This window comes from Microchirus variegatus (genome assembly GCF_963457635.1).
Source record: "Microchirus variegatus genome assembly, chromosome: 19".
NCBI lineage: Eukaryota > Metazoa > Chordata > Actinopteri > Pleuronectiformes > Soleidae > Microchirus > Microchirus variegatus.
In genome coordinates, this window is record NC_139820.1 from 748,932 (window position 1) to 774,754 (window position 25,823).

The following is a 25,823-nucleotide window of genomic DNA, read 5'->3' on the forward strand; positions in this document are numbered from 1 at the left end:
GCTAAAACTACTGCTGAAACTACTATAAATCACTATAAATCTACTACTGAAACTACTACTGAAACTACTACAAAACCAACTACTAAACTACTGCTGAAACTACTACAAAACCAACTACTACTAAAACTACTACTGAAACTACTGCTAAAACTACTACTGAAACTACTATAGAACTACTACTGAAACTACTACAAAACTATTACTGAAACTACTATAAAACCAACTACTAAACTACTACTAAAACTACTACTGAAACTACTACTAAACTACTGCTAAAACTACTACTGAAACTACTGCTAAAACTACTACTGAAACTACTATAGAACTACTACTGAAACTACTACAAAACTATTACTGAAACTACTATAAAACCAACTACTAAAACTACTACTGAAACTACTACTAAACTACTGCTAAAACTACTACTGAAACTACTACAAAACCAACTACTAAACTACTACTGAAACTACTACAAAACCAACTACAAAACTACTACTAAACTACCAACTACTGAAACTACTACAACACTACTACTGAAACTACTACAAAACTACTACTGAAACTACTACAAAACCAACTACTGAACTGCTACTTAAACTACTACTGAAACTACTACAAAACTACTACTGATATTACTACTGAACCTACTACTACAGCAAAACTACTAAACCTACTACTGAAACTACTACGAAATCTGAGACTGAAACTACTACCACCAAAACTACAGAACTACTACCACCACTACTACTAAACTAACCCATACTAAACTACTAAACCTACTACTGAAACTATGACTAAACCAACTTCTACTACAAAACTACTGCTAAAACGTGTATTAAAACTGTTACTAATGTAAAAAAAAACGTTCAGTCACGTATTTCTGTGTTTTTCTTGAAGGCGAAGAAAAGTGTGAAGATCTTTCTTTTGATTGTTTCTTCTTCTTCCTCTAATGTTTACTTCTTCTTCTTCTTCTCCTTTTTCTTCTTCTACTTCTTCTTCATCTTCATCTTCTTCTTCATCTTCATCTTCTTCTTCTTCCTCCTTTTCTTTGATAAACACTTCACTTTCTGCTCGTCAGACACAAAGAGGAGAAACTGTCGCCAGCAACAGACGTGAGTTATACTTCACACCTGTGTGTATATATATATATATATATATGTATATGTGTGTATTTATACTGTATATATGTATATACTGTATATATCATTTCACTGTAATTGTGTCGTTAATGACCATGATTTCACTGCACAGTATTTTACTACATTATACTAACAATTCTGACATATTCAAGTGATTTAGCAGTATTTTACTGTACAAATATTATATTTTACTGAAACTGTACAATTATTACACTAAAGTGCAGTATTTTACTTTATAAATACTATATTTTACTGAAATTCTACAGGTTTCTTTCTCCACAAATGCTATATTTGACTGTAACGTTACGGTTATTACACATAAAGTGCAGTATTTTACTGTACAAATACTGCGTTTTCAGATGTCGGCTGTGTTGCGTTGGACGACTGTGACGCTCGTCTTCTTCCTGTTCACTGAAGACTCTGACGCTGTTGATCCACGACGACTTTCATACGTCGTAAACGGCATCAAGACGCGGTGAGAGAATGTCATCGTAGGGTTATTCTCCCCACACCAAAGTCACTCACTCACTCTCCCACACCAAAGTCACTCACTCTCCCACACCAAATCTCATAGAGAAAAACCACAAGTGACACAAAGTGACCACACGAGGCAGCAGAGGACCAGCAGCTCCTGTGTCCCTGTGAGCTAAAATCACTGGTTTTCTCTATGGACTTTGGTGTGGGAGAGCGAGTGACTTTGGTGTGAGAGAGTGAGTGACTTTGGTGTGGGAGAGCGAGTGACTTTGGTGTGGGGAGAGCGAGTGACTTTGGTGTGGGAGAGTGAGTGACTTTGGTGTGGGAGAGTGAGTGACTTTGGTGTGGGAGAGTGAGTGACTTCGGTGTGGGAGAGCGAGTGACTTTGGTGTGGGAGAGCGAGTGACTTTGGTGTGGGGAGAGTGAGTGACTTTGGTGTGGGAGAGTGAGTGACTTTGGTGTGTGAGAGTGAGTGACTTTGGTGTGGGGAGAGTGAGGGACTTTGGTGTGAGAGAGTGAGTGACTTTGGTGTGGGGAGAGTGAGTGACTTTGGTGTGTGAGAGTGAGTGACTTTGGTGTGGGGAGAGTGAGTGACTTTGGTGTGGGAGAGTGAGTGACTTTGGTGTGGGGAGAGTGAGTGACTTTGGTGTGTGAGAGTGAGTGACTTTGGTGTGAGAGAGTGAGTGACTTTGGTGTGGGGAGAGTGAGGGACTTTGGTGTGTGAGAGTGAGTGACTTTGGTGTGAGAGAGTGAGTGACTTTGGTGTGGGGAGAGCGAGTGACTTTGGTGTGGGAGAGTGAGTGACTTTGGTGTGTGAGAGTGAGTGACTTTGGTGTGGGGAGAGTGAGTGACTTTGGTGTGGGAGAGCGAGTGACTTTAGTGTGGGGAGAGTGAGTGACTTTGGTGTGTGAGAGTGAGTGACTTTGGTGTGGGGAGAGTGAGTGACTTTGGTGTGGGAGAGCGAGTGACTTTGGTGTGGGGAGAGCGAGTGACTTTGGTGTGGGAGAGTGAGTGACTTTGGTGTGAGAGAGTGAGTGACTTTGGTGTGGGAGAGTGAGTGACTTTGGTGTGGGAGAGTGAGTGACTTTGGTGTGGGAGAGTGAGTGACTTTGGTGTGGGAGAGTGAGTGACTTTGGTGTGGGAGAGTGAGTGACTTCGGTGTGGGAGAGCGAGTGACTTTGGTGTGGGAGAGCGAGTGACTTTGGTGTGGGAGAGCGAGTGACTTTGGTGTGGGAGAGCGAGTGACTTTGGTGTGGGGAGAGCGAGTGACTTTGGTGTGGGAGAGTGAGTGACTTTGGTGTGGGAGAGCGAGTGACTTTGGTGTGGGGAGAGCGAGTGACTTTGGTGTGGGAGAGTGAGTGACTTTGGTGTGGGAGAGTGAGTGACTTTGGTGTGGGAGAGTGAGTGACTTTGGTGTGGGAGAGTGAGTGGTGCTGCGTTCTTTTATAAAAACTGTGTTTCTGTGCTGCAGATACGGTGTGCAGGGCATGTTCAGTTTGGCCGTGATCGTCCCGGAGAACCAGAACCAGAACATCAACGCAATCCTTCAGCGAGTCTACGCCGACGATCCTCCCGACGACGTGAAGAACACGATCAACAACGGCGACGTGTACGTCGGCAGCAGGGTGGTCGCGGCCAAGGTTCGGAAACGCCAACCGTGGGGCGCCGATCACGCCGAGGCTCGCGTGGCGTCCCGCCTCCACGATCTGACCCAGAAGGCCAACGCCGACGACCTGATGCTCTTCTACGTCTTCTCGTCGCCGTGCGTCGAAAAATGTACGTCGAGCAGTCACCAGGAGAACATCCTGGACCATCTCCGGCTCCTCCGGCACTGGACGCGGCGCGCCGTCGTGTTTTCCACGATATTCACGCCGCGCGGCGGCGGCGGCGGCAACATGCCCGACGAACGCCGCGCGGCCCTGACGGCGCTCGCCGCGGCCGTCGGGCCGGACAGCGTGTTCCGCTGCGACGGGCGATGCTGCGTCGGCTGCGTTAGCGACAACGGCCACGTCGACGATTTTTGTGTTTCGGACCAAACGCCAACGACCAGAGGTCGCAGAGTCGGAAGGAGCATCGGTGGAAACTCGGATTCCGACGTTTGTTCCCTTTCGCCACAAAGTGGCGCCCCCGGTGGCGAAACGCCAGTAGGCGAAGTCGATCGAGCGAACGATGTCGGAGAAATGGATCGAGCGAAAGACGTCGGAGAATTAGGACCAAGGGGACGAGGAAAAGGAGTGAGGAAAGGAGGTAGAGAAGGAAAAGGAGTGAGGAAAGGAGGAAGAGGAGGAAAAGGAGTGAGGAAAGGAGGTAGCGGAGGAAAAGGAGTGAGGAAAGGAGGTAGAGGAGGAAAAGGAGGTAGAGGAGGAAAAGGAGTGAGGAAAGGAGGTAGCGGAGGAAAAGGAGTGAGGAAAGGAGGTAGAGGAGGAAAAGGAGGTAGAGGAGGAAGAGGAGGAAAAGGAGGTAGAGGAGGAAGAGGAGGTAGAGGAGGTGGACGGGGTTAGAGTCGCAGACATTAGCTCAGACGTTAGCGTTAGCTCCTGTGTCCCTGTGAATCACTGTGTTTCTCTGTGGGCTTTGGTGTGGGAGAGTGAGTGGTTTTTCAGTTCCCTGTTGTTAAAGTCCGTGTCACAGTCGAAGATAAAGACGTGAACGTGTTTCTTCAAATCCATCTTTTTTTCTTCTTCTCTCTGATTAAAGCTCGTCTCAGTTTCTCTGCAGAGTCTTTTTATTTCATCACCATCTTTTATTTATTCTGCAAATACATTTTTTAACCAAGTGAATATCGGACCAAGACGTGTTGTGATGGTTGAACGTCTCTGCTGCCCCCTGCTGGCTGTTAGCAGAAAACCAGCCTTGCCAGATCAGGGCCCTGCTGTCCACCAACGGTACTGCAGTATGTACTCCAGTCTGAATAAGTGTTTACATGCTGCAGTAAATTAATCAGACTATGAATCACACGGTCCAGGTACGTTAGTCCGACTAAGGTGTTTATGTGACATTATTGTCTTAGTCGGACGCTCATTTCATTTCAAAGTAGTTATTATTTTCTACACTTTTCATAAACAATGATGAAATGTCAGTATTTCTACTGTACAAATACTATCTTTTACTGGAACTTTACAATTATTACATTAGAGTGCAGTATTTTACAGTACAAATACTATATTTTACTGTATCTTCACAATTATTGTATTAGAGTGAAGTATTTTACCGTACAAATACTATATTTCACTGAAATTCTACAGTTTTTTTTCTCCACAAATACTATATTTTACTGTAACTTTACAATTATTACATTAAAGTGCAGTATTTTACGGTACAAATACTATATTTTAGTGTAACTGTACAATTATTACAATAAAGTGCAATATTTTACTTTATAAATACTATATTTTACTGAAACAGGGTTTTTTTTTCTCTACAAATGTTATCTTTTACTGGAACTTAACAAATATTACAATAAAGTACATTATTTTTCTGTACAAATACTATATTTTACTGAAATTCTACAGGTTTTTTTTCTCCACAAATGCTATATTTTACTGTAATTTTACAATTATTACATTAAAGGGGAGTATTTTACTGTATATTCACAATTATTGCACTAAAGTGCAGTATTTTACTTTAGAAATACTATATTTTACTGAAATTCTAAAGGTTTCTTTGCCCACATGGTAGTTTTATTCTCCCCACACCAAAGTCACTCACTCTCCCACACCAAAGTCCATAGAGTAAACCAGTGATTTTAACATCACAGGAGTTGATCCACTTCTGCCTCCATCACTTACTTAAAACGTCTTATTCTGTCAAATTCGGCTTTTAAAATATTTAATTTAGACTTAACTCGGTGACACAAAGTGACCACACGAGGCAGCAGAGGAAAAAACTCTTTCGACATGATTGTAAATATTTAGTGTGTGTGTGTGTGTTTGTTTTTGTGTTCATGTGACTTCTGACTGGAAATGTCTCTGCTCAAATATTGGTTTGTGTGAGTGACCTCAGAGACAGAGGACATTTGGACGTGAGGACATTTGGACGTGAGGACGACGACAGTCAGGTATTCATGTGTTCACTCTGTGCTCTATGTTTATATTAATGTCTTCCATTATATCATATAATCTAATATATTCTTACTTTTTATATTTTTATTCTATATTCAGACTATATTTCTGTGTGTAAAGCTGTTTTCACTATATTCTACTTTACAGTATATATACACAGATATATATATACATGTATGTGTCTGTGTACAAGATATATTCATACATGGGTTGATGGGTGGATAGATGGATGGATGAATGATTGGATGATGAATGGATGATGGATTTTGGTGGATGATGAATGGGTGGGTAGATGAATGGATGGTGGGTGGATGGAATCATGTTGGGTGGATAGATGGATGAATGAGTGGATGATGAATTGATGATGGATTTGTGGATGGATGATGGATTTGGGTGGATGGATGATGGATGGATGAATGGGTGGTGGGTGGATGGATGATGGATTGGTGGATGGATGAATGGGTGGATAGATGGGTGAATGGATGATGGATTTGGTGGATGGATGGATGAACGGGTGGATGGATGGATGAATGGGTGGATGGATGAATGGGTGGATAGATGTGTGAATGGATGATGGATTTGGTGGATGGATGGATGAACGGGTGGATGGATGGATGAATGGGTGGTAGGTGAATGGATGGATGGATTGATGGATGAATGGGTGGTAGGTGAATGGATGGATGGATTGATGGATGAATGGATGAATGGGTGGTAGGTGAATGGATGGATGGATTGATGGATGAATGGGTGGTAGGTGAATGGATGGATGGATGGATGGATGAATGATGGATGGATGAATGGATGAATGTGTGTAATAAGAGACACTGGCTGAAAGGATTGACCTCCTGTAAATATGAGCTAATGTGTGACGTTAAAGATCTTCTTCTACCTTCTCCTACAGCACCGAGCTAAAATGGCCGCTCGCAGCAGAGCCGCGTCGCCGACGCTAACGTTCGTCGCCTGCTTCCTGGCGCTGCCGCTCACGACCGCTCGCGCTGCGGGTGGGTGGTTTCCCTCCTTAATTGAGGACGATTGCCCCGCCGAATGTCCGGCAAAGTATTTCACCTCCACGTACAAAGTGCCGTGTTCTGACGGCTGCGATCGCCGCGGTTACTCGTTCTACTGGTGCAACTCCCAGAAAGGATGGGACTACTGTTCCCCGGGAGAGAACGTGGACTACAAGGGCAACAGTTGTGCTAACACCTGCGGCGGCTACGGGGAGAAGTACGACGAGTGCAAGTTGTTCGCGGGAGTTTGGAGCACATGTGCGCGAGTGGAGCCCAGAGCGTTGGTCCATTACACCATGTACATGAAAGTGTGCGTTGACCAGTGCCAGTATCACGCATCACAAGATTACTTCTGGTGTCACACTAAAGAAGGCTGGGATTACTGCTCGCCTCTGCCGGGCTACACCTACAGAGGCGAGTCCTGTCGCTACGACGACAGCTGCGGAACCGGCGGCTACGAATATAGCTGGTGCTACACGTCGATCCTCGGCCACTGGGATTACTGCGGTAAGATCGGTCCCGGGGAGTGCACGTACACCGCGTCGCATCGCAGGAAGCGGCAAACCGGTTTTCCGAGAGTGATCTGCACCAGGAAGGACGAACTCGACAACAACCTGGTGACCAGCTTCCTCGACAGAGGCGGTCGGAACGCCTTCAAAGACGTCACCAAAAGGGAACGCAACGAAGTGCTCGACCTGATCAACAGGTGGGACAACCAGGGACTGTCCGACCAGTCCAAGTCCAACCTGATCCGTTCGGCCAATTTCCGCATCGATAACCAGGGACCGTGCGACGTGAACAATCGCCGTTGCTACAACCTGCAGATTCAGAAGAACGTGCGGCGCGCCGCGGGTCAGAGCACGACCGTGTCGCTCATCGTGGTCCCCGTGGACACGTCGGCCGAGTACATGCGACTGGCCTTCAAACACAGTCTGGACGACCAGGTGGGCGTTCACGTCGAGGTGAGCGAGGAACCGACTCCGCCCCCAAAGTGCTGTAGACGACGTAGAAAATGACATCGATGTCGAGGTCATCGGCGTCATTTCCAAGCTTTTAATCATCTCGGCTGATTCTTCAGAGGCTTCGTGCACAACGGAACTTCTGCCTAGCGATGGATGGATGAATGGGTGATGGATTTTGGTGGGTAGATGAATGATAGACGGATGAATGGATGGATGAATGGGTGGGTGGATAGATGGATGGATGGGTGGATGGATGGATGGATGGATGGATGGATGGATGGATGGATGGATGGATGGATGGATGGGTGAATGATGGATTGGTGGATGGATGAATGGGTGGGTAGATGAATGGATGGATGGGTGGGTGGATGAGTAGATGGATTGATGTTGAGTGGGTGGATGGATAAATGGATGATTGATGGATAGATGGATGGATGAATGGATGATGGATTTGGTGATAAATGGATAGTGGGTGGATGGATGAATGGGTAGATGGGTGGATGATGAATGGATGGATGGATCAATGGGTTGATGGATGATAGATGGATGAATGGATGGTGGATGGATGGATGGGTGAATGATGGATTGGTGGATGGATGAATGGGTGGGTAGATGAATGGATGGATGGATGGGTGAATGGATGATGGATTTGGTGATAAATGGATAGTGGGTGGATGGATGAATGGGTAGATGGGTGGATGATGAATGGATGGATGGATCAATGGGTTGATGGATGATAGATGGATGAATGGATGATGGATTTTGGTGGATGGATGAATGGGTGGTGGGAGGATGGATGAATGGGTGGATGATGAATGGGAGGATGGATGAATGGGTAGATGGATGGATGGGTGAATGGATGATGGATTTGGTGGATGGATAAATGGATGGTGGTTGGATGGATGAATGGGTGGATGATGAATTGGTGGATGATGAATGGGTGGATGAATAGATGGATTAGCGACCGTGGCTTCCAGCAGGTGGTGTTGTCGTTGTGATTTCCCGGAGACGCTAGTGAAGTGCTAATGCTAATGTGCGGAGTTCGGATACAAGAGAGACTGTTATCGTATTAAAAAGTCAACCCCACATTGTCGTTTACCCATTTGTGCAAATTCGTCTCGGTGCAATAGTACGATAAACGTTATGGTTGATGTGTGCGCTGAATGGATTGTACCAAGACGAATTTGTACAATGGGGGAACGCGACAATGTCGGGCTCGCGTTCTGACTTTTTGAAACGATAACCGTCTCTCTTGTATCCGAAATCCGCTAATTACTACGAATAACATTGACGCTACGACGTGGCATTTGGCACTTCACTAGCGTCTCCGGGAAATCGCAACACGACAACGCGACCCAGCGTAACGGAAAACCCACGATCGCTAGGCGGAAGTTCCATCGCGCGCGTGGCCTCTTGTTGTTAAACTACGGTTGTAGAACGAATGTCTTATTTCTCTGAAAATTAAAACCTATTAAAAAAAGTTTCAGCATCATTTAAAGAAGGAAGAGTGTTTGTCTCGTCTCTCAGTCTCTCAGCAACACTTGTGACAGTGCCATCTAGTGGAAGTGGCATGTTTTGTTTCCTCTCCATGTGCTGAACAGGGCCAAAAACAACGCCACCTGGTGGAGAGAGTCGTAAAAAATTCAATCTGGGCTTTTACCTTGGAATTGATATATGTATATATATAAGTATATATATATACATATATACTTATATGTATATATATATATGTATATATATATATAGATGTGTTTATATATATGTGTATATATATATATCAATTCCAAGGTAAAAGCCCAGATTGAACAACAACAACAATAAAAGGGGTGGTGACCTTTTTCTGAGGGTGATAACTTTGTTATTACATTTAACATAAGACTCTGACTTTTGCTAAAATTTGTATATTTATTGTTATATTTATTTTTATATTTATTGTTATTTATCGTTATGTTATATTGTAAAAATGACAAAATGCAAAAAAACTTCTGGTAATGTCGACCTTTAACCCTGAGAACACCATAATTATGATGGCTAAGATAATGTTTGGTACTTAATTACAGTAAATATCATAAACTTTATACTTTAACTAAGTAATTTTTAATTAAAAAAAGTGACTTTAACCTCTACCAAAGCCATTTTACTTCTTTTACTCGAGCTCCCAGGGTGCCGTGCGCAGCCGGAAGTCATGTGACGCGCTCCTTCCGGCCTCGCCGACCCCCCGCCTCACGTGACCGCTCTGACGGGGCGAACATGGCGGACGCGGAGGCAGCGAAGCGTCTGAGCGCGTTGTTGAACGGAATCGCTCAAAGCGTCTTTTACCGCAGGAGCGACGTGACGCAGCAGCTGCTGAAGGCCGAGCTGTTCCCCGAGCTGCCGCCGGGCGAGTTCGCGGCGCTGCACGACAAGATGAAGGGCCTCCTCAGGGTGAGCGACGGACGCCGCCGCCGCCGCCGCCATATTGGTCCGGGCAAGAGCAGAACGTAAACATTCAGAAGCTAGCGACGGAGACGCGGGTTTTTCCTGGATAAAAACCACAAAAAAGGGTCCAAATGTTTACATTTTTGCATGAATAGAAAACTATTCCGTCTAAGTACGTGTTTTTGATGTGCTTCTGCTCTGTGATAGTTTCGATCGATCGTCTTTAAGGCACATAGAGTGATGTTAGCATCAGATTGTTCTAGAATCAGTGAAAGAAATCAAGCAGATGTGTGTACTAACACAGCGTCATGTAATACGGTGGCCTGGAAACCTTTCAAGTTCAAACTGTTATGACAAAACGTGAAACCAGTTTACAAATGACGGAAATGGAGCGTACCAAATGCTCCATGGTCCATTTTTGTCTTTTTTGACATAAGATACATATATTATTTTATAGTATATAATTAACTGATGCAGTGAACGTTAAAAAGACGAAGTCACTGGCTCTTATTTTGAAGGCCTGTTTGAAAGGAAGTGGTGCTACACAAGATTCACTGATGTGTATGAAAAAAAACATCCGTTCACTACGCTATGTACGTTATTTTTATAACATGGTTAAATGTTAATTCGCAAAGACGAAAACTAAGCACATTTTCACGACAATTTTAGTTTGTTTTATAAACACGCAATTCAGTTTCAGCTAGTTCTTTAAACTCTACTTTTTATATTTCAGCTAACGAAAATGTTTTTCCAATTTCAGTTTTCGTTAGCTATAATAACTTTGGTGTTGACATGGCGAGTAAAACAACGCCACCTTGAGGGGAGTAGTAAAAATGATCAATTCCAATGTAAAAGCCCAGACTGACACTCAGACGTAATATAAATGACGTAAAGTGCATTTATGCATGAGTTTAACACTTGTTTGTACAATGGTGTATTTTAATACACAGCCTTGACAAAAGCCAATCGTGAATATGAATGAACACAAACAATGACATCACTTCCTCTTCCTCTTCCAGTCCATGGCCTCTGCAGACATGGACCACGCCCAGCTGGAGGCCTTCCTGACCGCTCAGACCAGGAAGCAGGGCAGCGGCGGGGTGAGCGGCGAACAGGCCGCCGCCCTCTCTCGCTTCTGGAAGAGCCAGCGTGTGCGCGTGCGGGAGAGCGTGCTCGTCCAGAGCCGCTGGGAGCCTGCGCTCAGGGGCGTTTCCTGGAGGGTGGACCTGCAGGCCGCAGACAGCCAGGGTGTCGCCGCCCACAGCGGCCCGGTCGCCCTGGTGGAGCTGGAAGTGGGCCGGACTGGACAGGTAAGACCTCGCTCAGGCCAACGAAAATCCGTTTGGTTTTTTGTTCTTCTTAAATGATCAGTTTTTTTCCCTCCATGGAGCTCCCCCTACAGTTTGGGAGTACATATGACCATCCTGTCCCTTCTCCTGGTCGTGTGTATTTCTGTGCTTTTCCCGTCATGCTGTTCTAGCGCGGCTCGGCTCGGCTCGGATTGTTTTTGTTTGCTTTTCCTTTAGCGTTAGTACTTGGTCTCTGTTTTGTTCAGTTCCTGCTCTGACGAGGTTCTAAGCGAGCTGAGCCGATGTGACGTCAACAGACTGTGACGTCACTGAAGAGTCACGAGCAATAATCGAAGCCAACAATGACCAACTGTAGATTAAAGTTAAAAAGACTGAAAAATACTACTTAAAGTTCTAAAATCTACTTAAAGTTCTAAAATCTACTTAAAGCTCTAAAATCTACTTAAAGTTCTAAAATCTACTTAGATCTAAAATCTACTTAAAGCTCTAAAATCTACTTAAAGATTTAAAATCTACTTAAAGTTCTAAAATCTACTTAGATCTAAAATCTACTTAAAGCTCTAAAATCTACTTAAAGATTTAAAATCTACTTAAAGCTCTAAAATCTACTTAAAGCTCTAAAATCTACTTAAAGTTCTAAAATCTACTTAGATCTAAAATCTACTTAAAGTTCTAAAATCTACTTAAAGTTCTAAAATCTACTTAGATCTAAAATCTACTTAAAGCTCTAAAATCTACTTAAAGATTTAAAATCTACTTAAAGCTCTAAAATCTACTTAAAGCTCTAAAATCTACTTAAAGTTCTAAAATCTACTTAAAGATTTAAAATCTACTTTAAGTTACAAAATCTACTTAAATTACAAAAACTACTCAAATCTACTTAAGTTACAAAATCTACTCAAAACTACTTAAGTTACAAAAACTACTTCAGTTACAAAATCTACTTCAGTTACAAAATCTACTTAAGTTACAAAATCTACTTAAGTTACAAAAACTACTTAAGTTACAAAATCTACTCAAATCTACTTAAGTTACAAAAAATACTTAAGTTACAAAATCTACTCAAATCTACTTAAGTTACAAAATCTACTTAAGTTACAAAAACTACTCAAATCTACTTAAGTTACAAAAACTACTTAAGTTACAAAATCTACTCAAAACTACTTAAGTTACAAAAACTACTTAAGTTACAAAAAATACTTAAGTTACAAAATCTACTTAATTTACAAAATCTACTTAAGTTACAAAATCTACTCAAATCTACTTATAATTCCAAGATCTACGTAAAGTTCTAAATCCCTCTGATTGGTCAGAGCGTGTCGTCACTGAAGAGTCAAAAGCTCGACGTCCGACACAAGAGTCAAAGCCAACGATGACCGACTGTAGACTTAAGGTAAAAAAAGACTAAATCTTTGTTTTAGCTCCAACGGCTGATGAATCTCAGGATGCGGCTGGAATGAAGTTTTGTGAATCTGGACGAACGCTAACGCGTGGTCTCTCTCTCTCTCTCTCTCTCTCTCTCTCTCTCTCTCTCTCTCTCTGCGCCGCTTCCTCCCTCAGGACTCGGAGTTTGTGTGTCTGGAGTTTGACGAAGCCCGAGTCAACCAGGTGCTGAAGAAGATGGCCGACATCCAGGAGAGCATGGAGCGGGTCATCCAGCAGAGCTGAGGGGGGGGATCGCCGACTCGGAAAAACACGTACATTTCACGACTCGGCGTCTGATCCGGACCAAAAGGTTTTGTTTGGTGTGAACTGTTAAAGGGACAGTTCGCGATATGCGGGTGTGTCGGGGATCTCATTAGAAAGTGGTTTGATGCAATTAAAGCAGAACGATGCAGGATTTTTAACCCCAATGAGTTCTGAGATTGTCTCCACTGCCCCCTACTGTCTGTTAGTGGAAAACCAGCCTCGCAACACACACACACACACACACACACACTCCCAGCTAAGGTCGGGGCAGTGATGACGTTATTTTAGACGTTCATCGTTATCAGAGTTGGCCAAAAAGAAGCAGAGAAAACCGTTGTCGGAGTTTTTATTGATGTCGTTACAGTAAGTAAAGTCAAAAGAGTGGGCGGAGTCTATCAGAAATGGAGGGATTACCGTGCGTGGGTAGTCTGACCGAGGCGTTTGAAGTCGAGATAGGCGTCCACCAAGGCTCCTGCCTTTGCCGCCTTCATCTTCGTAGCGGTGCTCGGAGTCCTGCGGGCGATGTTGTTCGTGGACGACCTAGCCGCCTCCGACACCTCGAAGAGTGGCGAACGGCTTTGGAGGCTACAGCTCTGTGCGTCAGAGACATGGAAGCTGCTACGAGCTAACGCCACCGGACAAGGCTAGAAGCGAAGATGTCGGGGGGGGGGGTGGAGCGCAAGGAAGGGCTCAGATGTTGGGGCGAAGTTGCCCAGATCATGTAGCGCATGTTTCGCAAAACAAGACCGAAGGTGGACACGAATGTGCCAGACTGAAGGAGACTTGAGGAACTTTGAGAAGTGACTGAATCCGAGGCCTGAGGACACCAAAGACCGGTTGACATGGAGAGGACTGACTCGCGTGGCTCGACCCGATCAAAGCGGACCATGAACTTGGGGTGCGTTCACACAACCAGCTCCTTAGTTTGTTTGAACCCTAGTTTTTTTTGCTGTTCTTGACGCAGCGCCGCCTCAGGCAAGGAGGGGAATGTGCTATTCGAAAGGTTCGGTTCGTTTTACTAAAGTTTGGGTGAAAAATTGAACCCAATGAGTCCCCAATAGTACGGAATCTAGCGGAGACTATTAGGTGTGCAAACCCCCTTAGTGAAAGCCGGCCACCTTCGCCCTGGCCGTCAGCCGGCCGGGCCCCCCGCCGGGCCCCCCGCCGGGCGCATTTCCTCCGCTGGTGGTACGCCGCGACCGGCTCTCATCGGCTTGGAAAGGCTCGGGGCGAAGGTGGCAGTCGGCTCCGGCCGTTTGCTTAACAGCGAACCCCCGCCTTACCTCGCGCCGCTATCCGGGGCCGCGGACATCTTTGCTCGCTGCGCCTTCTCTCGGGAACTGAACGGTTTTGTTGCCGGGGCCAGCTGACTGCCGGGGGGGCGAGGTCCCACGAGGGGATCCTTCCGGACCGACCTTGACCTGCCGAGTTGAATCCCCCTCCTCCCCCATCCTCCGAATCATCAGAGGGCTCAAACATATATACGGCTGGATTGTGTTTACAGTCGCCATTACTGTGTTGTTGTTGCTCTACGTTGCTCAAAACCAAGGAGCTGTCAATCAGAGTGATATCTGCCACGCCCACACTGTCCTGACCAGTGGTCTGAACCAGTCTAAACGGCAAAATTAGCCGTTTTCAAACCAGGTTTTTTAATAGTTATGAATAGTTATTTTCACTCAGACTTTTGTGGATGCTTAATGAGACACTCGACTTTGATATAATATAAGCATTTTTAATATAACAAGTCACGTTTCCAGAGGCTTTAAGGCTAAGTGAACGTAAGAAGTCTCATTACGACGTCATCGTGAAGTCAACGTATATTTATTTACTCAATTATGTCAATGAGTAACAGATCACAGTACAGTAAGAGTACAGTTACACTGAGTCAAAGTACAGTTACACAGAGTCAAAGTACAGTTACACAGAGTCAAAGTACATGACGTGACGTATACGATGTTGGTACAGTGATTGTACTTAAATCAAGCGCTGACCGAGAATCATCGGCCACATTAGCTCGAGAGCCGCTGTTAGTGTTTGCGTCGATTGCAGCCCTTCTTTCTGCCGCCGAAGCCGGAGGTGGACGGACCCGATTCGTCCCTCACCTCCAGTACGACTTTGATCCCGCGCACCAGACTCTCGCTTAAGCCTAAGCGCATGTAGTCGGCGGGCGCGTCCGCGGGGGCCAGGATGTTTGATACGGTGGTGGCTCGTCCCCCACGCGGGCCGTTTATCTGAACTTGCAGGTTGTAATAGCGCTGATTATCCAGGTTGACCATTCCCTGGTTGTCGATGCGAAAGTTGGGCGAGGTAACCAACTCGGATCGGCTCTGCTCGCTCAGGCCCTGGCCGTCAAATCGATTAATCAGGTCTTGGGCTTCAGCTTGGAGCCTCCTGTTGATGTTTGCCATGGCAACCGATCCCGGTGATTCGATGAATTCGGTCACGACATGGGTGTTCTGGTCTTCCCGGGTGCAGATCACGTTTGATTTTGACGCGCCAGGCTGCCGCTTTCTGCGCGACGACCCGGTGTAGCTGCACTCTCCCGGAGTGCTGGGCCCGCAGTAATCCCAGTTGTTGTTGTACGTCGTGTAGCACCAGCCGTAGTCGTAGCCGTAGGTTCCACACTGGTGATCTGAGCGACAGGGAACGTTCATGTAGGTGATGTCTGGACGGGGCGAGCAGTAGTACCAGCTGTCGGCTGTGTAGCACCAGAAGTAATCCCCAGACTCGTAGTACTGACACTGACTGATGCATTCTTTCAGATAAATGGTTTTGTGATGCATTGCCATTGGTTCCACTCGTCCACACATTTGCGGGATACCGACCCGTGTAACACACATGTGGGTGTATTGGAATTTCGTACAGGGGGAACCGCCGAGACACTCATTGCCCTGGTAATCGATATCCACTCCCGGTGAGCAGTAGTCCCACCCTTCCTTGGTGTGGCAGTAGTAGTAGCTGTAGCCGTGCGTCTCACAGCTGTCAATGCAAGGCAAATCGTAGGTGGCGCTGTAATACACCGCCGGACAGATTTGAGACTCTCCGGGCTCAATGCTCAGATAGAGGAGGAAGGTGAGGAGGAACAGAGTCGACCGTCTGTGATCTGCCATTTCTGCTGTGAGGAAGAAAGAGAAGCCTTTAAACATCACACGTTCATGTTTAAACATCACACGTTCATTCAGGCCAACTTTATCATTTCTGCCTTTAAAGGAGCTAAAGGTTAGCAAAATGACTTTGGTGGAAGTTCAGGGTTATGGTTGAGTGAGTGAGTGAGTGAGTGTGAGTTAATGAGTGAGTGAATGGGTGAGAGAGTGAATGTCTGAGTGAGCGTGTGAATTAGTGAGTGAATGAGAGAGTGAGTTGTCTTTCTACCTGAAGGTTGGGGGTTAAATGATTTTTTTTTTTCGATTTTTTTTGGAGAAACTCGAGATTAAAAAAAAAAAAATTTCCAAAAAATTCTTGTTTTTTTTCAAAAAAATCATTTTTTTTCTTCAAAAAAATCATTTTTTTTCTTCAAAAAAATCATTTTTTTTCTTCAAAAAAATCTTTTTTTTTCTTCAAAAAATTCATTTTTTTTCTTCAAAAAATTCAATTTTTTCAATTTCTTTTTGTTTTCATAAGTTTTTGAAACTCGAGATTTCAACTTATTTATTTTTTCGGGTTTTTTTTCTCTCGTCACTTCGGGGGCTCCGTAACATGTGCCCTTGAGCAAAGACACTTAAGCCCATGTTGCAACGTGTGAGTGAATGTGAATCAGATTAAAAAGTCTGTTTTCTCACTCACTCGTTCACATTCACTCACTCACGCTGCAACATAAGTGTCTTTGCTCAAGGGCACATGTTCACTTAAACTTCAGTAGATTTATATCAGAAATACTTCAGTGCAGTAAATGTCATAAACTCTTTACTTCAGTAGTATTATATCAAAAAAAGTCACTTTGTGGTACTTTTACTCTAAAAGTATGACTTTAAAGTACTTTAAACGCAGACTGACGACCAAACTGAGGTCGACTCTAGACTCAAACATAAATATGCTCAACAGAAACATAAGGGATTAGGTTTTTTGATGATTCCAAATATTCCAGATGAACTTACAGTGAGCTGCTGCTGGTCCTGACGTCTGTGATTCTCTGATGTCTGCACAGACTCAGTGTTTGACTCTGTCGACCAGAGACCTTGAGCTTTGACGGTCAACACAGACGAGGATATTTGTATAGCATAGTTCAACGACAGGGTCATTCAAAGTGCTTTACGTAATAACATTAAAAAGCGTAGAAAAGAGACATTTATAAAATCAGATATAAAATCAAAACTAAAAACAAGCAGGTAAAATTCATATGGAAAACATTAAGTAGTTTCGATGGTGCCTGCAGCTTCCTGCATGTGTCGTCGCGTGCCGGATCTTTGCTGGTAAAGTTGTACAGCAAATATGTGGGCACTTCCTGTTTAAAATGGCCGACTTCCTGTTGGGTCAAGGGCGTGTCCTTAACATGTCCATGGAAGTTCCCTTGTCTAACATATCATGTTTCGTGCAGACCGGTCAATGTAAGGCAAAGTTACAATTTAACTTCCTGTTTCGGGGCGTTCCAGTTCCTGTTGTGAGATCACCTTTTGCAGACATGTTCACGACGGGTCTCTGGTCTCGCATATAACGTTTCATGCAGATCGGTCAATGTACGGCAAAGTTAGTGGGCACTTCCTGGTTTAGATGGCCTTCGATATGTGAGACAAGGGACCTTCCCAGGACAGAAAGTCGGCCATTTTAAACAGGAAGTGCCCGCTAACTTTGCCGTACATTGACCGATGTGCACGAAACGCATTATGTGAGACCAGGGACCCGTCCTGAACATGTCTGCAAAAAAAAAGATGACCTCCTCAACAGGAAGTGCAAGGCCCCAAAACAGGAAGCAGCCGGCACCATCGAAATTACGCCGGCGGAATTTTCTGGTTATGAATAGTTATTTTCACTCAGACATTTGTGGATGCTTAATGAGACACTCAACTGTGATATAATATTAGCATTTTTAATATTATAAGTAACGTTTCCAGACGGATGGGCCCACGGTTGGTGTAGTGGTTAGCACTCTTGCCTTTGCAGCAAGAAGACCCGGGTTCCTGGGTTTGGAACAACTTTGGAACAAAGTTTGGAACAACTATGGAACCCGTTTGGAACAAGGGCCTTTCTGCAAGGAGTTTGCATGTTCTCCCCATGTGCTGTGTGGGTTTTCTCCGGGTTCTCCGGCTTCCTCCCACAGTCCAAAAACATGCAGAATTGGGGATTATGTGAAGTGGTCGCTCTAAATTGACCGTAGGTGTGAGAGTGTGAGTGAATGGTCGTTTGTCTCTATATGTGGCCCTGAGATGGACTGGCGAACTGTCCAGGGTGTGACCCACCTATCGCCCAATGTCAGCGGAGATAGGCCCAGCACCCTCTGGTGGAGGATAAAGCGGTAGATGATGGATGGATGAACGTTTCCAGAGGCTTTAAGGCAAAGTGAACGTAAGAAGTCTCATAACAACGTCATCATGAAGTCAAAGTGTATTTATTTACTCAATTATGTCAATGAGTAGCAGATCACAGTACAGTGAGAGTACAATAACACAGAGGCAAAGTACAGTTACACAGAGTCAAAGTACATGACTTTACGTATATGATGGTGGTACAGTGATTGTACTTGTGTGAAATCACGTCCTAAATCAAGCGCTGACTGAGAATCATCGGCCACATTAGCTCGAGAGCCGTTGTTAGCGATTGCGTCGCTTGCAGCACTTCTTGCTGCCGCCGGAGGTGGACGGACCCGGTTCGTTTTTTTTCTCCTCCAGTACGATTTTGACCTGGCGAGCCAGACTCTCTCTTAAGCCCAAGCGCATGTAGTCGGGGGACGCGTCCACGGGGGCCAGGATGTTTGCCACGGTGGTGCTTTGCCCCGGGGTGCGCGGGATATTCCGCTGAACCTGCAGGTTGTAATAACGCTGATTATCCACGTTGACCATTCCCTGGTTGTCGATACGAAAGTTGGCCGAGCGAACCAAGTTGGATCGGGCCTGCTCGCTCAGACCCTGGCCGTCAAATGTATTAATCAGATCTTCGGCTTCAGTGCGGAGCTTCTTGTTGATATCTGCCATGGGAACCGTCCCTGGCGATACGATGAATAAAGTCACGATCCCGGTGTTCTGGTCGGTCCTGGAGTTGCAGGTCACCTTTGATATGTTAGGCTGCCGTTTTCTGCGCGACGACCCGGTGTAGCTGCACTCTCCGGGGGTGATGAGCCCACAGTAATCCCAGTCTTTGCTGTACGTCGTGTAGCACCAGCTGTAAGTTGTTTGGCCGTAGGTTCCACACGGGTGATTTGAGCGACAGGCCACGTTCTTGTAGGTGATGTCTGGACTGGGTGAGCAGTAGTCCCAGCTGTCAGCTGTGAAGCACCAGAAGTAACCCCCAGACTCGTAGTACTGACACTGACTGATGCATTCTTTCAGATAAATGGTTTTATAATGCATTGCCATTGGTTCCACTCGTCCACACTCTACCAGATATCTTGACGTCGGTGACAGACACTTGTAGACGTTCAAGTTCAGGTACTTCCCACAGGGATGACTGCTATCACACTTATTGCCGTTGTAATCGATATCCACTCCCGGTGAGCAGTAGTCCCACCCTTTCTTGGTTTGGCAGTAGTAGTAGCTGTAGCCGTGCGTCTCACAGGCGTCAATGCAAGGCAAATCATAGGTGGAGGTGTAATACACCGCCGGACAGATGTCATCGCATTGATCCCAGAAGATTTGAGACTCTCCGCGTTCGATCCACAGATAGAGGAGGAAGGTGAGGAGGAACAGAGTCGACCGTCTGTGATCTGCCATTTCTGCTGTGAGGAAGAAAGAGAAGCCTTTAAACATCACACGTTCATGTTTAAACATCACACGTTCATTCAGGCCAACTTTATCATTTCTGCCTTTAAAGGAGCTAAAGGTTAGCAAAATGACTTTGGTGGAAGTTCAGGGTTATGGTTGAGTGAGTGAGTGAGTGTGAGTTAATGAGTGAGTGAATGGGTGAGTGAGTTGTCTTTCTACCTGAAGGTTGGGGGTTAAATTATTTTTTTTTTTCTATTTTTTTTTGGAGAAACTCGAGATTAAAAAAACATTTTTTTTCCAAAAAATTCTAATGTTTTTTTTCAAAAAAATCATTTTTTTCTTCAAAAAATTCAATTTTTTCAATTTTTGTTTTGTTTTCATAAGTTTTTGAAACTCGAGATTTCAACTTATTTATTTTTTCGGGTTTTTTTTCTCTCGTCACTTCGGGGGCTCCGTAACGTGCCCTTGAGCAAAGACACTTAAGCCCATGTTGCAACGTGTGAGTGAATGTGAATCAGATTAAAAAGTCTGTTTTCTCACTCACTCGTTCACATTCACTCACTCACGCTGCAACATAAGTGTCTTTGCTCAAGGGCACATGTTCACTTAAACTTCAGTAGATTTATATCAGAAATACTTCAGTGCAGTAAATGTCATAAACTCTTTACTTCAGTAGTATTATATCAAAAAAAGTCACTTTGTGGTACTTTTACTCTAAAAGTATGACTTTAAAGTACTTTAAACGCAGACTGACGACCAAACTGAGGTCGACTCTAGACTCAAACATAAATATGCTCAACAGAAACATAAGGGATTAGGTTTTTTGATGATTCCAAATATTCCAGATGAACTTACAGTGAGCTGCTGCTGGTCCTGACGTCTGTGATTCTCTGATGTCTGCACAGACTCAGTGTTTGACTCTGTCGACCAGAGACCTTGAGCTTTGACGGTCAACACAGACGAGGTTATTTGTATAGCATAGTTCAACGACAGGGTCATTCAAAGTGCTTTACGTAATAACATTAAAAAGCGTAGAAAAGAGACATTTATAAAATCAGATATAAAATCAAAACTAAAAACAAGCAGGTAAAATTCATATGGAAAACATTAAGTAGTTTCGATGGTGCCTGCAGCTTCCTGCATGTGTCGTCGCGTGCCGGATCTTTGCTGGTAAAGTTGTACAGCAAATATGTGGGCACTTCCTGTTTAAAATGGCCGACTTCCTGTTGGGTCAAGGGCGTGTCCCTAAACATGTCCATGGAAGTTCCCTTGTCTAACATATCATGTTTCGTGCAGACCGGTCAATGTAAGGCAAAGTTACAATTTAACTTCCTGTTTCGGGGCGTTCCAGTTCCTGTTGTGAGATCACCTTTTGCAGACATGTTCACGACGGGTCTCTGGTCTCGCATATAACGTTTCATGCAGATCGGTCAATGTACGGCAAAGTTAGTGGGCACTTCCTGGTTTAGATGGCCTTCGATATGTGAGACAAGGGACCTTCCCAGGACAGAAAGTCGGCCATTTTAAACAGGAAGTGCCCGCTAACTTTGCCGTACATTGACCGATGTGCACGAAACGCATTATGTGAGACCAGGGACCCGTCCTGAACATGTCTGCAAAAAAAAGGATTACCTCCTTAACAGGAAGTGCAAGGCCCGAAACAGGAAGTAAAGTCTAACATTGTCCCATCTGCACAAAACTTTGAACTTCCCTGAACGCGGACTTTGTCCGAAAAATCGGCATGCCGGAAGCAGCCGGCACCATCGAAATTACGCCGGCGGAATTTTCTGGTTATGAATAGTTATTTTCACTCAGACATTTGTGGATGCTTAATGAGACACTCAACTGTGATATAATATTAGCATTTTTAATATTATAAGTAACGTTTCCAGACGGATGGGCCCACGGTTGGTGTAGTGGTTAGCACTCTTGCCTTTGCAGCAAGAAGACCCGGGTTCCTGGGTTTGGAACAACTTTGGAACAAAGTTTGGAACAACTATGGAACCCGTTTGGAACAAGGGCCTTTCTGCAAGGAGTTTGCATGTTCTCCCCATGTGCTGTGTGGGTTTTCTCCGGGTTCTCCGGCTTCCTCCCACAGTCCAAAAACATGCAGAATTGGGGATTATGTGAAGTGGTCGCTCTAAATTGACCGTAGGTGTGAGAGTGTGAGTGAATGGTTGTTTGTCTCTATATGTGGCCCTGAGATGGACTGGCGAACTGTCCAGGGTGTGACCCACCTATCGCCCAATGTCAGCGGAGATAGGCCCAGCACCCTCTGGTGGAGGATAAAGCGGTAGATGATGGATGGATGAACGTTTCCAGAGGCTTTAAGGCAAAGTGAACGTAAGAAGTCTCATAACAACGTCATCATGAAGTCAAAGTGTATTTATTTACTCAATTATGTCAATGAGTAGCAGATCACAGTACAGTGAGAGTACAATAACACAGAGGCAAAGTACAGTTACACAGAGTCAAAGTACATGACTTGACGTATATGATGGTGGTACAGTGATTGTACTTGTGTGAAATCACGTCCTAAATCAAGCGCTGACTGAGAATCATCGGCCACATTAGCTCGAGAGCCGTTGTTAGCGATTGCGTCGCTTGCAGCACTTCTTGCTGCCGCCGGAGGTGGACGGACCCGGTTCGTTTTTTTTCTCCTCCAGTACGATTTTGACCTGGCGAGCCAGACTCTCTCTTAAGCCCAAGCGCATGTAGTCGGGGGACGCGTCCACGGGGGCCAGGATGTTTGCCACGGTGGTGCTTTGCCCCGAGGTGCGCGGGATGTTCCGCTGAACCTGCAGGTTGTAATAACGCTGATTATCCACGTTGACCATTCCCTGGTTGTCGATACGAAAGTTGGCCGAGCGAACCAAGTTGGATCGGGCCTGCTCGCTCAGACCCTGGCCTTTAAATTTATTTTTTATTAATTCTTCGGCTTCAGTGCGGAGCTTCTTGCTGATATCTGCCATGGGAACCGTCCCTGGCGATACGATGAATAAAGTCACGATCCCGGTGTTCTGGTCGGTCCTGGAGTTGCAGGTCACCTTTGATATGTTAGGCTGCCGTTTTCTGCGCGACGACCCGGTGTAGCTGCACTCTCCGGGGGTGATGAGCCCACAGTAATCCCAGTCTTTGCTGTACGTCGTGTAGCACCAGCTGTAAGTTGTTTGGCCGTAGGTTCCACACGGGTGATTTGAGCGACAGGCCACGTTCTTGTAGGTGATGTCTGGACTGGGTGAGCAGTAGTCCCAGCTGTCAGCTGTGAAGCACCAGAAGTAACCCCCAGACTCGTAGTACTGACACTGACTGATGCATTCTTTCAGATAAATGGTTTTATAATGCATTGCCATTGGTTCCACTCGTCCACACTCTACCAGATTTCTTGACGTCGGTGACAGACACTTGTAGACGTTCAAGTTCAGGTACTTCCCACAGGGATGACTGCTATCACACTTATTGCCATTGTAATCGATATCCACTCCCGGTGAGCAGTAGTCCCACCCTTTCTTGGTTTGGCAGTAGTAGTAGCTGTAGCCGTGCGTCTCACAGGCGTCAATGCAAGGCAAATCATAGGTGGAGGTGTAATACACCGCCGGACAGATGTCATCGCATTGATCCCAGAAGATTTGAGACTCTCCGGGCTCGATCCACAGATAGAGGAGGAAGGTGAGGAGGAACAGAGTCGACCGTCTGTGATCTGCCATTTCTGCTGTGAGGAAGAAAGAGAAGCCTTTAAACATCACACGTTCATGTTTAAACATCACACGTTCATTCAGGCCAACTTTATCATTTCTGCCTTTAAAGGAGCTAAAGGTTAGCAAAATGACTTTGGTGGAAGTTCAGGGTTATGGTTGAGTGAGTGAGTTCGATTTAAATCTTTTTTTTTTTTTCATAATTAAAAGAAAAAAAAAAGTAACTTTTTTTTTCCAATTTTTTTTTAATTATAAAAAAAAGTGAATTTTTTTTTCAATTTTTTTTTTTAATTATGAAAGTTTTTTGGGAGGAAACTCGAGATCTCGATTTTATTTTTTTCATAAGTAAAAAAAAAAAAAAAAATTCTCATAATTTCATATTTTCTTAAGATCTCGAGTTTCACCTTTTTTTTCAAAATTAAAAAAAAAAATTGAAAAAAAAAAAGATCATAATTTTTTGAAACTCAAGATCTCGACTTTGAAACTCGAGACTTACATTTTTTTTTTTTTTTAAGTATGACTTTAAAGTACTTTAAACGCAGACTAACGACCAAACTGAGGTCGACTCTAGACTCAAACATAAATATGCTCAACAGAAACATAAGGGATTAGGTTTTTTGATGATTCCAAATATTCCAGATGAACTTACAGTGAGCTGCTGCTGGTCCTGACGTCTGTGATTCTCTGATTTCTGCACAGACTCAGTGTTTGACTCTGTCGACCAGAGACCTTGAGCTTTGACGGTCAACACAGGACACGCAGCCTCCTCCTGTTAGAGGTCAGAGGTCATCTGAGGACACCTACGTTAGCTTGTTTGCTAACGTTGTCCATGTTTGTGTCAACTTCACCCTGATCACACAAAATCAACAGGGTTTTGTTTTTTTCAAGTGTAAGAAAGTTTTGTTCTAAAATGCTTTTAGCAAAAACATCACACGTTCATTCAGACCAACTTTATCATTTCTGCCCTTAAAGGAGCTAAAGGTTAGCAACATGACTTTGGTGGTTCAGGGTTATGAGTGAGTGAGTGAGTGAATGAGTGAGTGAGTGAATGAGTTAGTGAGTGTGTGAGTGAGTGAATGAGTGAGTGAGTGAGTGAATGTGTGTAAATGAGTGAGTGAATGTGTGTGAGTGAGTGAATGTGAGTGAGTGAGTGAGTGAATTTGTGAGTGAGTGTCTGAATGAGTGAATGAGTTAGTGAGTGTGTGAGTGAGTGAATGAGTTAGTGAGTGTGTGAGTGAGTGAATGAGTGAGTGAGTGAGTGAATGTGTGTAAATATGTGAGTGAGTGAGTGAATGTGTGTGACTGAGTGAGTGAGTAAGTGAATGTGAGTGAGTGAGTGTCTGAATGAGTGAGTGAGTGAATTTGTGAGTGAGTGTCTGAATGAGTGAATGAGTGAGTGTGTGAATGTGTGAGTGAGTGTCTGAATGAGTGAGTGAATGTGTGTGAATGAGTGAGTGAGTGAGTGAATGTGAGTGAATGAGTGTGAGTGATTTTGTGTGAATGAGTGAATGTGAGTGTGTGAATGAGTGAGTGAGTGAGTGAGTGAGTGAGTGAGTGAATGTGAGTGAGTGAGTGAGTGAATGTGAGTGAATGAGTGAGTGAGTGAATTTGTGAGTGAGTGTCTGAATGAGTGAGTGAATGTGTGTGATTGAATGTGAGTGAATGTGAGTGAGTGAGTGAGTGTCTGAATGAGTGAGTGAATTCGGCTTTTGAAATATTTACTTTAGACTTAACTCAGTGACACAAAGTGACCACACGAGGCAGCAGAGGACCAGCAGCTCCTGTGTGAGCTGAAATCACTGGTTTTCTCTGTGGACTTTGGTGTGGGAGAGTGAGTGGTTTACTAACGTCAGTCTGATAGATCAGTCACACACACGTACAAATACACACTTTTATATGTGTGAGTGTGTGTGTGTGTATGTACTTATATTTCAATGATTAATAAACATCACATTCTCTTCTCCATGAGAAAGAAATGTGGGCAGGCAACAGTGACCTCTGCTGGACAGGAGTGGCACTGCAGCCAATCAGCAGCCTGATGACAGACAGCTGTGTGTGAGCAGTTTACCAGCTGCTCTTCACCTCCTCATCACCTCCTCTTTGTTCTACTGAGAAAATGCGACGCGGGAACAAGTTTGTGTTTGTGTTGAAGACTGTGATGCTGCTGAAGCTCCTCCTACTGTGGTCGTCATGGAAACACTGTGCTGCACAGGTGTG

The 25,823-nt window shown here is 44.6% G+C and overlaps 1 protein-coding gene across 2 annotated transcripts; it reads left to right on the forward strand.

Annotated features, from left to right (window-relative positions):
- The first annotated feature begins 9,887 nt into the window (after positions 1–9,887).
- On the forward strand, positions 9,888–25,682 carry commd1 (copper metabolism (Murr1) domain containing 1). 2 transcript variants are annotated; one of them, XR_014593074.1, is made up of 4 exons: positions 9,888–10,067; positions 11,081–11,371; positions 12,932–13,106; positions 25,580–25,682. XR_014593074.1 is itself a non-coding variant. In XM_083905689.1 (3 exons), the coding sequence occupies exons 1-3, from the start codon at positions 9,894–9,896 to the stop codon at positions 13,037–13,039; spliced, it is 573 nt and encodes a 190-aa protein (XP_083761815.1). In that variant the 5' UTR covers positions 9,888–9,893; the 3' UTR covers positions 13,040–13,178. The 2 variants fall into 2 exon arrangements, 1 of the variants encoding a protein (XP_083761815.1); XM_083905689.1 differs by lacking the exon at positions 25,580–25,682 and having other exon boundaries at positions 12,932–13,178.
- Positions 25,683–25,823: the final 141 nt, after the last annotated feature.